We start from the raw sequence: 15,513 nt of genomic DNA, 5'->3' as shown, positions 1-15,513 counted from the left end.
AGGGAGCAAAATGTCAATGAATCTAGATAATGTCCGGAGTATGGCAGTTTGGTACCTTATTTTATACATTACAATCAAAAGAGAATACTCAAGTGGGTTACCTGAAATCCATTAGGGATAGATTAGGGAGCTGGGAGGAAGCAAAACAGGAAAACCCCTGGGATAGGATGAAAAGTAAAATGATAGGCATACATATATATTTTACATAGCTGGGTACAGGGTAGTTAATACTTAATGATTAACATGATAACAATAACAATGGGAGGAGTTATGGTCTCAGCCCTGCTGCATTGATTGTGCACTGAGGGGTCTGAAATAAAAGGATTCGCCCTGACAATGCCAAGATACACAATCTTATATGCAAAAGACAATGGACAGGCGTAGGTAACGGAAAGATTGAGTTTTGTCAGGGGAGATTCGAGCCTGGGACATGACTATCTACCATAAACTGCTCCTAGTTAAAACGTTCTCATTTTAGAGCATCCCTTGTGGTTATTTTAGCTCTTTTAATTTGCAAGGCCATCACACACAGGCCTTCTCTAAACTTGGCAGGTGAGCATGTGGACTCTTTTCATCCCCACATCTCAATAATAATTCCCCCCGATTGCTGAGTCTGTGATACTAGCATAACATTCATTCTAACCATGATGGAAGCACTCCCTGCCAGGCAGCCTCTCCATAGAGTATGCACAGCTTCCTGGCTCTGTCCATTGCCTCTCTCCAGTCGCTGAGGAAATACTCACCTTTAGTATCATCTGAGACAAACATCCCCACCCAAACTGCAGCAATAACCCATCGATCCTGGGACACAGAAGAACCTGGAGGCCACCTGACACAGGCAGCCTGAGGGCAGAGCCACAGAACCACAGGTGACCTCAATGGAGAGAGGAAAGGAGGGCACACGTTTCACCCAGGACTCAGCTTACCAGGAGGACTACACGGGGAAGAGCAGCATTAGTCACCATACACAGCAGCAAGAAAGGTCTGTGGGTATGCACCATGCAGAACTGAGACGGAGAATATATTTGCATTTCATCATCTTTTTACACCTTCCTTTTCACACTATCTCAAAAACAATAGTCTCCAATCACTTTTTCTAGAAATCATTCTGATTTCCTAAAGTCTGGAATACCTCTGATTTCTTGTTTTGTTTCCTCTCTCATCTCACCCTCAAATAAATGACCTCCTACTAAAAATGCATGTTCACTGGGGAAGATGCCCATGTTTGGTCTCTTCTCTTACACCGTTGAACTTCAGGAACCTGCTGCTGCAGAAATTACATCCCATCCCTGCCCTTCCACACCCTGCTGGTACTTGCTCCTGTGGGAATTGTATAGTTCCAGCTGTAGCCCCATCTGGGCAGAAACCCTCCACTTCTCACAGGTAACAAAGCTGGTCGCTTTGCTGAGGCCACTTCATGCTGCTCTCTAAGGTGCTTGAATTACTGGGTTGTGTTTAATAAGAGGAGGTGGTTCCTGTGATCTCCATCATGGCAAAAGCAAAGGCCAGAATAGACTTAGTGTTGCTGCATCCAGGAGCATCATGGGAATCATGATGGCTCAAGACTCACCCTACAAGATGGTCTTTTCAGTCAAAGAGCCCCACTGAACAGGCACAAGGAGTTCCTTGTATGTATAGAGAGATTTTCCCCGTAGCCTTGGCATATGGCTCTAATGTAAAGAGTCACACAAGGTTAAAGCAGCTGCTCTGTGGGAGGGTCACTGAGATAATGTGACTGCTCATCAACCCATGAGCTGGGCAATGAGATTCCTTCCTCCCACCCCTGTTCTTGGGATATATGTTCTGCCCACGGATGGAGAACTAAGAGCCATTTCAAGGACACAGCTTTGAGAGAACAATGTGTTGCTGACTCCACCTGAACTGTGTCCATGACCCAGTGAAAGCTTCTAGGAAAACTTTGAAGATTCTGGTGGGCAGGGTGGAGGTCTACTCCTCTTCTGTCCACCCAAGACCACCCTGGTATGGGAGTTCCTTTGATTTTTAAAACTGACACTAACACTCACGATTGGCCGGGCTCTGTGGTTGAGTGTCAACTCATGAATCAGAAGTAAAGTATGGGTAATACAAACATTTTTATCATAAATTGTTTATTTGAAGATTAAGTGTCAAAACCTAAAGCTGAGATGAGAAGTGTGCCTGAGGAAACACTTATAGCTCGTCCTTGAACAACGGGGGCTAGTTTCCCTATAGAGAGCAATGTAGTTTGTTTCTTTCCAATCTTTTCAGTGTTCATGCGAAAGGACACCATGTAAAGTATACAGTTTTCTCTCCTCTTTGACAAGCACAGGAGATGTTTTGAAATATGCTGTTCCCCTCTCGTTTAAAAATAAATCCTGCTCTAATTTTCATGTCCATGGTGCAGTGCCACCAGCACACATGATGGAGAAGAGAACCCTAGAGAGCTGCTGCGACTGACCCTAACCCGGCCATCCCTGCTCTGAAATGGGACCCAATGAACAGCAAGATTAGTCACCCTCCAGGCAATCATGCCACAGGACGCCCTGGCAAATAGTTGACCCCATCTGCACATTTTTACAACTTTTAGGCCCATTGCCAATGGTCTGGCTGTCTGGCACCAAGAGCAACAACTCCAAATTGAAGATCATCCTTTGAGATAAACCACTCTGGAATAACCCTGCTTATAATTACTCAAAAAAAAAAAAAAGAATGTCACACGTCTCTGAACATGGGACAAATGAAACCACTGGGCTTCATTTCAATCACAGCTGGATAAATTAGTGCAAGTTTCTGAAACATACTGACACTTGAGGTACACTCAGAAGCAGAGAGAAAAAGGGGGGTGGGGGAACTCGACATTGTAGTATCAAGACAGCAAGGTGTCCCTGCGCTTCCTGGGAGGATGTAATAGGCTTTTTAATACTTCTGCGCACAGACATGGAAATGACACCCATTACCCTGTAGGCTGAGAAGACTGCAATACTATTCTGTAAAATTATGCTATACAACACCCTGTAAAATAAATTATATGTTAATTATATAATATATTCTAAATATCCAAAATATATGCTAAGATATACTACTGTACTATATATGACCAATACTATACAAATATACTACATACACTAAATTCTACATTATATATACATACACAGATAAACATAAACAATATATGTAATAATTTTGTACTATATAATACATTATAATACATTACACAGAGGACTGCTTTAAAAATATTTTTAATTGATTTTAGAGAGGAAGAGAGAGCGAGAGAGAGATAGAAACATCAATGATTAAAGAATCATTGATTGGCTGCCTCCTACTGAGCATGGAGCCCACTTTGGGCATGTGCCCTTAACCAGGACAGAACCTAGACACAGAACCTACACAGAACCTAGAGACAGAAGAACTTTGCTGGAGAGAACATGGCAAAAGATCCTGGACAGAAACTGGCCACAGAACCTAGAGACAGAATCTAGCGAGAGAACATGGCTGAAGAACCTAGAGACAGAACCTGGCTACAGAACCTGGATAGAACATGGCAAGAGAACCTGACTAGAACCTGGTGACTGAACCTGGCTAGAGAACCTGGACAGAACCTGGCTGGAGAACCTAGCAAGAGAACATGGACACAGAACCTGGCTGGAGATCCTAACCAGAACTTCGCTGGAGATCCTGACCAGAACTTGGCTAGAGATCCTGGCTAGGCTGCTGATCAACTGAACGCTGTCTCCATGTCATTTCTTCTTCGCCGACTCCGTCCACACCTTTGGGGACCCCTGGACCTGCTGGGGTTGGACCCCGGCATCGGGCGCCCGAACAGGGACCCCTAGGTAAGTGCCCCGCACTCGGGACGGATAGGACTCCACCGTAGGAAGAGGGTGGATAGTCTTCGCCGACTCCGTCCACACCTTTGGGAACCCCTGGAACAGGATTCCCCTAGGTAAGCCCCCAGCCCCCATTGAGAACCCCACACTCGGGATGGATAGGACTCCACCAGGGTACTGCAGACCCCCCTATAGAGGATAAGTAGGGTAAGAAGGTGGATAGTACAGAACTTAGATTGAGAAGATGTGCCATACTGAGTCCAAAGAAAGAAGACTCTGTATTGATTCTTAGATTGAGAAGATGTGCCATACTGAGTCCAAAGAAAGAAGACTCTGTATTGATCTTTAGATTAAGAAGATGTGCCATACTGAGTCTAAAGAAATGACTCTGTATTGATCTTTTAACACATATGCTTGCTAGCAGAGGAATTAAGGTTACTCCCAGTCAGACAGAATGTTTTATACAAGAAGTATGTCCATGCTTTTCTGAGGAAGGAAAGGTAAATGTAAAGGCATGGGAGGAAGTAGGCCCAAGGAGCCTTATCCTTAACCCCACTGCAGCCTTTCCACCCCAGGAAAGTGCAGGATTGGCAAGTTCTCCCTGGGGTGATAGATCAGGACTCAGGTAATAGCGGAAAGCGCCAATCCTACTCTTAAAATGGATACAAGAGAGCATTTGGGGTTTTTCTTTTTAATGCCTGCTTTTAAAAAATAAAAAAGGGGGAATTTGCCGGGAGACAGTCCATCCTTGCTGTTTCAAGGGACCTGGCATATATGGCATACTGTTCTTAATATGTTTGCTCACCTTCTTGGCACTATGTGTTTTAACCAAGGTCACCTCTTTGAGAAAGGTTGTTTCCCCAGGTAGGGATTTTCCCCTGAAGTTAGGGAGGGAATAAAACCCCTTAACTAAGTGCCAGGCGGGTAATTAATCACTTTAACTACAAACAATCATGCTTAAGCTACATAATCTTTACTCCCTGGAACGGAGATAAGAAACGCCCTAACCTTTGGAATAGAGATTGATAGGATTGGAATCAACTGGTATACTGATGTAACAAGACAACTAGTACAGAACCTAGACACAGAACCTACACAGAACCTAGAGACAGAAGAACTTCGCTGGAGAGAACATGGCAAAAGATCCTGGACAGAAACTGGCCACAGAACCTAGAGACAGAACCTAGCGAGAGAACATGGCAAAAGATCCTGGACAGAAACTGGCCACAGAACCTAGAGACAGAACCTAGCGAGAGAACATGGCTGAAGAACCTAGAGACAGAACCTGGCTACAGAACCTGGATAGAACATGGCAAGAGAACCTGACTAGAACCTGGTGACTGAACCTGGCTGGAGAACCTAGCAAGAGAACATGGACACAGAACCTGGCTGGAGATCCTAACCAGAACTTCGCTGGAGATCCTGACCAGAACTTGGCTAGAGATCCTGGCTAGGCTGCTGATCAACTGAACGCTGTTTCCATGTCATTCCTTCTTCGCCGACTCCGTCCACACGTTTGGGGACCCCTGGACCTGCTGGGGTTGGACCCCGGCAACCTTTGGGGTTGACTGAGGGAATTTGAGTTGGGAATATATTCATTTGGTATTGTTGGGAAACACAGTCAATATATTATGCCATGTTAAAAAAAAAAAATTAACCGATGAAAAGACTACTGAAAAGAAACTTGGAGCTGCCCTGGCCGGTTTGGCTCACTGGATAGAGTGTCAGCCTGGGGACTGAAGAGTCCCAGGTTCAATTCTGGTCAAGGGTATGTGCCTTGGTTGCAGGCACATCAGCGATGCGCAGGAGGCAGCTGATCGATGCTTCTCTCTCATCAATGTTTCTAACTCTATCCCTCTCCCTTCCTCTCTGTAAAAAATCAATAAAATATATTTTTTTTTTTAAAAAAGAAAAGAAACTTGGAGCTAATATAACTGCATTTCCAAAGTACAATTCCACATTCAAAGACCTACTAAGTAAGGTAGTAGAGTGCACTGCGCTGAGTGAGGGAAGTGGAATGGCTGTTTATTTATCTTCCATGACTTCGCTTTCATGCTCCTCCTCTAGCCTAAATAAGCTTTCTGGAGTGCCCCACCAATACACTCTTTTATCTTTTCAGAATCCAACTCATCTTTCAAGAACCCAGCCAAACAAAACTTATTCTCTGTAAAACTTATCCAGACAAGTATTTTCTTCCTACTTGAAAACTCCTATGAAACATACTACTCTTAATATTTGGTTGCAATATTTCTCATGCTGCCTTGTATAATTTTGCAAGACTACATTGAAGGGGTTGGGCCTACAATACAGTGTCTTCTCTCTGCCTCTCATTTGATGTTCAATAAGTACATAATATCTATATCAAAGACACTGTCCAATGGATTGCACAGGAAATATAATAAATCCATACAAATAGCACCCATCATTCTCTAAATCACATCTCCATGTGAAAGGGGAAGGCAAGATGCCTCCTGAAGCCAAATAATTTTGTCATTTTCACCATTAATAACTACATTCCTACCTGTAGAACATCTCTCTTTTTTTTTGCCCACACCATATCTCTTCTCTCTTCTTTTGTGACAACTCCATTTTCGTGGGGGACCTACCATCTACTTCTGCATTAAGTCTCAATGGGAACATCTTTCACTATTCTTTCTTCCCCCTCCTGTGGCCTAGGGGTGGTCATGGAACTAAAGGGATTTGGGCAATTCAACTCTGTGAGCAGTAAAACCAAGGGGGACCCTGGTTAACGCAGATCCATTCCAGGGCAGACCCTGACAGGACTTGAGCTGCCCTTGTTGGGTCCTTCCAGAGGCCTGTGTTTATCTGCCCCATTTCAGAGACATGTCTGCATTCCTTAAATTAACCAGAGTTCCTTTCACTGCTAGCAAACATTAACCTCCACTAAAAAGCCTTCACCTTTTTGAAGTCATTAAAGTGTCTGGGCCAATGACATAGCAGATCATTTTTAACTTTTTACTGAATGGTAGCATTGATGTCCACAAAATACCAAAACAGGCAACTTGCTCAAATAGTGATTTAGCTATGTAATTGTTGAGACAGATTTCTAGAATTGTACTCATTGTAAAGCTAAAAGCTACAGAACCAAGAACTCAGGGGTAGCTAAGCATCAACCAAACAGCATTTACAAAAAACAAACAAAAAAACAAACAAAAAACACTCACTGCATACATTTTTCTTATCTATTCATTTTATTTCCATACATTGTCAGTTCATGAACCCCCCCCCCTTAAAAATTTAGAATCAAATTGTCCTTCAAGTTTATTTCATTCTCTATAAGATATATATTTTTAAAACTTTATTTTTATTGATTTCAGAGAGGAAGGGAGATGGAGAGATAGAAACATCAATGATGAGAGATTATCAATGATCAGCTGCTTCCTGCTCACCCCCTACCAGGCATCGAGCTAGCAATCCGGACATGTGCCCTTGACTGGAATTGAACCAGGGATACTTCAGTCCCCAGTCCAACACTCTATGCACTGAGCCAAACTGGCCAGGGCCAAATTGTCTTTAAATATGAGTCTCAAATCTACTTCCAGGTAAAAAAGGAGGAATTTTTAGTCTTATTAAAAACTGTTTGGTTATTTTTTACTAGATTAATTAAATGACAGTAACTACTTACCATCTAAGCTCTCATAGGACTGGAACTGTGTTTCATGTCTTGCTTGATGGACCTCATTCAGTGATAAGATCACAATAATATTTCTATTAATTTATTAATCCAAATTAGTGCTTTAATGTCTCTCAACTTTGTATTTTTCAAAAGTCACTCATCTTATTTTGTGCCAGTAGTAAAACTGAGTTAATTCTAGGTACAAATGTTTCCCCTAGAAATGTTGCAATACACTTAAGAAAAGATTTTTGCAATTATGCTATCACTCCGTACACTGTAAAATAGGGCACTGTATTCTAGTAATCTGCTTTGGATCCATCTAAGAAAGGAGACTCAAAAATCCTTCCATTCGTACCATGCCTGGCTAAACTCAAAATATCCATTGTTTTTCTCCAAAGTCGATTTCCTGATGATGACAGCCACAGGTCTGCCTGTGGGACACTATCATGGCTGGCCTGCCTATAGCAGCCGCTCCAGGTCCCATAGTCCTTCAGAGCCAAGTCAGGGGACCCGCGAGGAGAGATTTGCCCCAGCGGGATAGAGTGGAGCCCAGCAGCCGGGTGCTCAAGCCACACAGGGAGCCTTGACTGTGGGGCCAGGTGCAGCGCTCAGTTCCTGGAGCATATGAGCATGGTACGTGGGTGGGCACCTTCCTGAGACCCAGCCCCTGCGCAGCCAACCCCCCCACCCCAACAGCCCACACTGGCAGGGAACTAGGAAAATAAGGCCGAAGCCAATGTGTCAAGGACCTCACCCCACCCTGGTGCCTCCTCCTGTAAATATGCACTCCAGGTCAGTCCTGCTCATTAGGCTTTATTTCCATCATGTCTTCCCAGATATGTGACACAACAGGTTTTCCCACATTGCTTACACTCATAAGGTTTTCCCCCAGTATATGTTCTTCCATGCTTTCTAAGAGACTTGGAGAAAGTGAACACTTTACCACATTTCTTACACTCATACAGCATTTCTCCACTGTGTGTGCTTAAGTGGCTGGGCATGTGCAGGAGGCAACCAACTGATTTCTCATATCAATATTGTTCTCTGTCTTTCTGACTTCCACTATCTCAATGGAAAAATATCGTCACATGAGGATAAAAAAAAAAAAAAAGATCTAGGATGGTCAAAAGCTTTTCTAAAATCTTTATACGACAGGGCTTATTTTCAGTGTGTTTTCATTCATTACAATTTCTCTTCACTATTAGTGTTTTTGTGATTTTGAAGGGAACTGGATGAATAAAGGGTTTCCCCCATGACTTACATTCATAGGATTTTTCTTCATTATAAGTTCTTTCATGATATAGGAGGGAACTTAGATAGGAGAAAGTTTTGCCACATTGCTTATATTCATAGGGTTTTCCCTCACTATGAGTTCTTTCATGATGTCGGAAGGAACTTGGACAAGAGAAAGTTTTTTAAAAGTATACATTTTATTATTATTTTTTTTTACAGAGAGGGAGAGGGATAGAGTTAAAAACATCGATGTGAAACAAACATCAATCAGCTGCTTCCTGCACACTCCCTACTGGGGATGGGCCCACAACCAAGGTAGATGCCCTTGACCAAAATTGTACCTGGGACCTTTCAGTCCGCAGGCCGAAGCTCTATCCACTGAGCCAAACGATTAGGACAAGAGAAAGCTTTACCCCACTGGTTACATTCATAGGGTTTTTCCCAACTATGAATTTTTTTATGATTTCTAAGCAAAGAGGGATGAAGGAAAGTTTTACCGCATTCCTTACATTCATGAGGCATCTTTCCATGATGAGTTATTGTATGTTCTCTAAGGCATTTGGTAGAAAAGAAGGCTTTCTCACATTCCTTAGTCATAGTTTCTCCCCAGTATGCATTCTTTCATGATTTCGAAGAGAAGCGGAATATATGAAAGTTTTCCTACATTGCTTACATTCATACGGTTTCCCCCAGTATGCATTTTTTCATGTATCCTAAGAGATGCAGAAAGACTAAAAGCCTTACATTACTGACATACATGGGGCTTTTTTCCAGTGTGTGTTCTTTCATATCGGAGAGAAGCTGGAGAAGATACACCTTTACCATACTTCTTACAGTCTTAGGGTTTTGATCCGGTATGAGTTTTTTCATGTCTTCTAAGTACAGAGGGTTAAGGAAAGATTTTACTACATTCCTTACATTCGTGAGACTTCTTTGTGTCATGTCTTTTTTCTTTATAAATTTTATTAATTTTAGAGAGGGAAGAAGCGGGGGAGAGAGAAACATCAATGATGAGACAGAATCATTGATTGGCTGCTTCCTGCACATCCCCCACTGGGTATTGAGCCCGCAACTCAGGCATGTGCCCTTGGCCAGAATCAATCCCGGGACTCCTCAGTCCACAGGCCGACACTCTATCCATCGAGCCAAACCAGCTAGGGCCGTCATGTCTTCTTTTATGATTTCCAAGAGAGCTGCGCAAACTGAATACTTTCCCACATTGCTCACATATACAGGGTTTTTCCTTATGATGAGTCCTTTCATGACTTTGGAGGGAAGATGGATAAGAGAAAGCTTTATCACAATAATCACATTCATAACATTTTGCTCCAGTGTGAGTACTTTCATAAAGTCGGAGGTAATTTTGATCATAAAACATTTTACCACACCACGTACATTCAGGAGGCTTCTTTCCAGCATGACTTTTTTTAATGATTTCCAAGAGAGCTGGGGAAAATGAAGGCTTTCCCTCATTCCTTACATTGATACAGTTTTTCCCCAGTATGCATTTTTTTGTGATATTGCATGGAAGTTGAAGAGAAAACTTTACCATAAACCTTACATTTATAGGGTTTTCCCCCAGTATGACTTCTTTCATGATATTGGAGAGAAGACTGATAACAGAAACCTTTACCACAATGCTTACATCCATAGCGTTTTACCCGAGTATGTGTTCTTTCATGACCTCTAAGGAAATAGGGATGATGGAATGTTTTACCACATTCCTTACATTCATAAGGCTTTTTTCCATCATGATTTCCTTTATGTTTTCAAAGAGAATTGCTATAATGAAAAGCTTACCCACATTACTTACATTCATAGGGTTTTTCCCAAGTATGCAGTCTTTCATGAGTTCTAAGGAAAGAGGGATAAAGGTTTACCACATTACTTACATTCATGAGGCTTCTTCCCGTCATGATTTATTTCATGTTTTTGAAGAGAGCTGCTAGAATGGAAGGCTTTCCCACATTGTTGGCATTCATAGGGTTTCTCCCCACTATGCATTCTTTCATGATTTAAAGAGAAGTGGAACGTATGAAATCTTTCTCACATTGCTTACATTCATAGGGCTTTTCTCCACATTGTGTCTGTTGATGCTTTCGATTACACTTTGGACAACTAAAGGCTTTCCCACATTGCTTACATTAACAGGGTTTTTGCCCAGTATGCAGTCTTTCATGAGTTCTAAGGAAAGAGGGATAAAGGAAACTTTTACCACATTCTTTACATTCATGAGGCTTTTTTCCATCATGCTTTACTTTATGTTTTTTAAGAGAGCCATTAGAATGGAAGGCTTTGCCACATTGTTTACATTCATAGGGTTTCTCCCCAGTATGCATCCTTTCATGATTTCTAAGAGAAATGGAACGTATGAAAGCTTTCCCACATTGTTTACATTCAAAGGGTTTCTCTCCAGTATGCATTCTTTCATGATTTTTAAGATTATTGTTATGTGTGAAAGCTTTCCCACATTGCTTACATTCATATGGTTTTTCCCCAGTATGCAGTCTTTCATGAATTCTGAGGAAAGAGGGATAAAGGAATGTTTTACCACATTCCTTACATTCATGAGGCTTGTTTTCGTCATGATTTCTTTTATGTTTTCCAAAAGACCTGCTATAAGAGAAGGCTTTCCCACATTGCTTACATTTATAGGGCTTCTCCCCAGTATGCATTTTTTCATGATTTTGAAGAGAAGTAGAAAATATAAAAGCTTTCCCACGTTGCTTACATTCATAGGGCTTTTCTCCACATTGTGTCTGTTGATGCTCCTGATAAGACTTTGAACAACTGAAGGTTTTCCCACATTGCTTACATCCATAGGGTGTTTCCCTGTTATGAGTTCTTTTATGATTTTGGAGGGAAGTTGAATAAGAGAAAACTTTACCACAAAGCTTACATTCATACGGTTTTTCCCCTGTATGCATTCTTTGATGAATTATAAGGGAATAGCGATGACAGAATATTTCACCACATTCCTTACATTCATGAGGCTTCTTTTTGTCATGACTTCTTTTATGTTTCCTAAGAGAGCTGAGCCAACTGAAGACTTTCCCACATTCCTTATATACATCAGGTTTCTCGCCAGGATGTGTTCTTTCATGATTTCTTAGACAAGTGGAACTGAAAGCTTTTTCAGATTTCTCACATTGATAAGGCTTTTCTGCAGTGTGTGTTCTTTCATTTTCTCCAGAGTACTTGGAAGAACTGAAAGCTTTGCAAAATTGCTTACTCTGATATGGTTTCTCTCCACTATGAGTGTTTTTGTGAAGTTTAAAGTAACTGAGATGACTAAAGACTTTCCCACATTGCTTACACTCATACAGTTTCCCAAGAATATGCATTCTTTCATGATTTTTAAGGGAAGCTGAATAGTGGAAAGCTTTCCCACTGGGGCTGCCATCATATCTTTGAATATGTTGGTGAGGCTTGAAAGCTTTCTCAGGTTCCATACATTTATAAGAGTTTTCTTCATATTCCTGACACAGGTATAGTTTGGGTCCAATGTGAGAGCTCAGGTGGTTATTCAAGGATAAGTAACGTATGAAGATTTGCCTACACAACCTGGATTTAGGTTGTTTTATTTCAGTAGGAGTTTCCTTCTTCTCATTATGATTTGGAATCTGGCTGAAGTTTTCTCTGCATTGACAACCATCCTTCCTTGTACAGAGTCTCTCTACCATATGACTGCTGTAAAAATCAGAAGCATATTATTAATACTCTGTTAACAATTTAGTATTTATTAATAGCATGAAATGACATTTTTACCATTTTCAAAGAAAGGGTGGAGCTTCTGAACATTCCATTTTTTAAAGTGGATATCCTAAAACTTCTGATATAGGCAGGATCATAGATATTATGAAAACACTGATATTCAGTAATGGTACTTCTGTATATTATTTCCCAGTATAATTATTTTTGTACACTAAACATATAGGTCATATTTCAGAAAAAACATTTTGATGAGATTATTCTAAAAATCAATACATTTAAAACTAGGCTGATACAATTGGATTATCTGTTTTGTTTTTTTGTTTTTTTTTTAATATATTTTATTGATTTCTTACAGAGAGAAAGGGAGAGAGAGAGAGAGAGTTAGAAACATCGGTCAGCTGCCTCCTGCACCCCCCCCACTGGGGATGTGCACAACCCAGGTACATGCCCTTGACTGGAATCGAACCTGGGACCTTTCAGTCCGCAGGCCGACGCTCTATCCACTGAGCCAAACCAGTTTCGGCGGATTATCTGTTTTTAAGATTCTTTTTTGGACCGGTTCTATATGGCTCTGTGGTTCAGGAAGGACCCATGCACCAGGGGCATACCAGTTTAATTCTCTGAAAGGGAAAATGGCCAGACTGCAGATTTATTAAACCCAGTACAGGGCATGCAGGAAGAGGTCTATTGATTTCTCTATCTCTCCCTCTCACCTCCACATACTAAAATCAATAAAAACATATTTTTGTACCACCAGCGAGGCTCAGTGCTTGAGCACGGACCTCTGAACCAGGTGGTCATCTTCAATGTCTGGTCAGAGCATATTCCCAGGTTCTGGACATGATTCCGAATGTGGGGCATAAAGGAGACAGTCATCAATAATTCTCTGTCATCATTGATGTTTCTTTCTCTTTCTCCCTCTTTCTACCTCACTGAAATTTTAGAAATATTAAATATATAAATAAATATATAAGAACCTATTTTTAAAAAACATAAAGATGCTCTTAATGCTTTATCATGTCAATGCAACTCACCTAAGATTCATCCCATGATTTTCATACTGATCTTCATTGTCATGGTCGTCACATTGTTCTTCTAAAATACATGCTAAAAAATGCATTATAAACTATTAAAGAATATAAAAAATGGTTAGATTTTAAGTACACAATGAGCTGTGATCATTCCTGGTTTAATTACCAATGTACTCCCTTTTCATATTTCAGTTCTTGACACATCATTAATGAGCAAGCAATACTAGTTTTCTAATTGCCTAAATAACTAACAAGTGGTTACAGGCCAGAGGTGCTCTGTGGTTGACCGTCAACCTATGAACCAGTATGAACCTGGAGGTCACAGGTGAATTTCCAGTAGGACTGATTTTCAGGCTAGATCCCCAGTGTGAGGCGTGCAGGTGGTACCCAATCAGTGACTCTGTCTCATCATTGATTTTGCTCCCATTCTTTACCTCTCCTTCCTCTTTGAAATCAATAAAAATATAGTTTAAAAAAAAAAAGAATTTGTTATACCTACCTACTGATGCCAGGTTCCAGAAGGTTTCCAGCATCACATCTGTGTAGAGTTTCTTCTGGGTGGGATCGAGGAAAGCCCACTCCTCTGTGGTGAACTCCACATTAACATCCTTAAAGGCCACTGAGTCCTAAAACATCCCACATATACATATAGGAGAATGAGTGAGATAGACAGATATACATAATTCATAAGAAGTTCACATAGGACATGTGGTCCCCAACATTCAGTCTATGACTTGATTGTAGAAAGACTATTATTAATTTGCCAAACTCACTTCCTCAAGAACACATGGAACTTATTGATATGAATTTACTGTGATCACTTCAAGTCTTCATTGCTCTCTCTAATTTCAGAATACAGAGCACCTTGAACAACTTCTATATTAATACATGAAAATACTTCTATTTTAAGCCCATCAATTCCTTGTGAGAAAACTCATCTCCATTATAACCACCATTTTATGCAGCCATGCATGAAACATACTGTCATGTGTGCATAAAGTTTTAGTGACTGTGAATACAATAAATAACTGTATTATGCTTTCATCTATAGCTCTGTTATTCAGGAATATTGTGTTTTTCAGAAAGGACAATATTCCATGTCATTTGCAAATATTGCTGATTCTTAAACTTTTTGTTTTTTAGATATAAGGAAGCATTTTTTTTTAAAATATATGTATTTATTGAATTTTTGCAGAGAGGAAGGGAGAGGGATAGAGAGTTAGAAACACCAATCAGCTGCCTCCTGCACACCCCCTACTGGGGATGTGCTCGCAACCAAGGTACATGCCCTTGACTGGAATCAAACCTGGGACCCTTCAATCCCCAGGCCGATGCTCTATCCACTGAGCCAAACCGGTCAGAGCAAGTAAGCATTTTTTTTTAAATTGTTTTATTGCTTGAAGTATTACAAAGAGTATTACATATGTCTCCTTTTTTCCCTGCCCTTGACAATCCCCTGGCTTCCCCTACCCCCCAGTGTCTTATGTCCATTGGTTATGCTTATATGCATGCATACAAGTCCTTCAGTTGATCTCTTATCCCCCCACCCGGCCCCTCAACCCTCCCCGGCTTTCCCGCTGTAGTTTGACAGTCTGCTCGAGGCAGCTCTGCCTCTGTATCTATTTTTGTTCATAAGTTTATAATGGTCTTTATTACCCATGAGTGAGTGAGATCATGTGGTGTTTTTCCTTCATTGACTGGCTTATTTCACTTAGCATAAAGCTCTCCAGTTCCATCCATGCCGTTGCAAATGGTAAGAGCTCCTTCTTTTTTACAGCAGCATAGTATTCCATCAGGTAGATGTCCCACAGTTTTCTAATCCATTCATCTACTGATGGGCACTTAGGCTGTTTCCAGATCTTAGCTATGGTGAATTGTGCTGCTATGAACATAGGGGTGCATATATCCTTTCTGATGGTGTTTCTGGTTTCTTGGGATATATTCCTAGAAGTGGGATTACTGGGTCAAATGGGAGTTCCATTTTCAGTTTTTTGAGGAAACTCCATACTGTCTTCCATAGTGCCTGCACCAGTCTGCATTCCCACCAGCAGTGCACAAGTGTTCCATTTTCTCCACATCCTCTCTAGCACTT

The 15,513-nt window shown here is 41.1% G+C and overlaps 1 protein-coding gene across 1 annotated transcript; it reads right to left on the bottom strand.

Annotated features, from left to right (window-relative positions):
• Positions 1-8,897: 8,897 nt before the first annotated feature.
• On the bottom strand, positions 8,898-14,523 carry LOC308520595 (uncharacterized protein). Its single transcript, XM_081093199.1, has 3 exons — positions 13,921-14,523; positions 13,425-13,497; positions 8,898-12,366 (listed from the first exon to the last, which is right to left on the bottom strand). The coding sequence occupies exons 1-3, from the start codon at positions 13,952-13,954 to the stop codon at positions 10,821-10,823; spliced, it is 1,653 nt and encodes a 550-aa protein (XP_080949325.1). The 5' UTR covers positions 13,955-14,523; the 3' UTR covers positions 8,898-10,820.
• Between the last annotated feature and the right edge of the window lie 990 nt (positions 14,524-15,513).

Source organism: Myotis nattereri, assembly GCF_964212035.1.
Source record: "Myotis nattereri genome assembly, chromosome: 5".
Taxonomy (NCBI): Eukaryota; Metazoa; Chordata; class Mammalia; order Chiroptera; family Vespertilionidae; genus Myotis; species Myotis nattereri.
The sequence above is the reverse complement of the archived record's forward strand: the minus strand, read 5'-3'. Positions and strand labels throughout refer to the sequence as shown.

Excerpts from the sequence above, each read along its gene's own strand:
- LOC308520595 (XM_081093199.1), bottom strand. The coding sequence starts at position 13,954 with ATGCTGGAAACCTTCTGGAACCTGGCATCAGTAG. Across the intron at positions 13,498-13,920 it reads CTGGAACCTGGCATCAGTAG|CATGTATTTTAGAAGAACAA; the intron begins GTAGGTATAACA and ends TGCATTTTTTAG. Across the intron at positions 12,367-13,424 it reads AATCATGGGATGAATCTTAG|CAGTCATATGGTAGAGAGAC; the intron begins GTGAGTTGCATT and ends TGATTTTTACAG.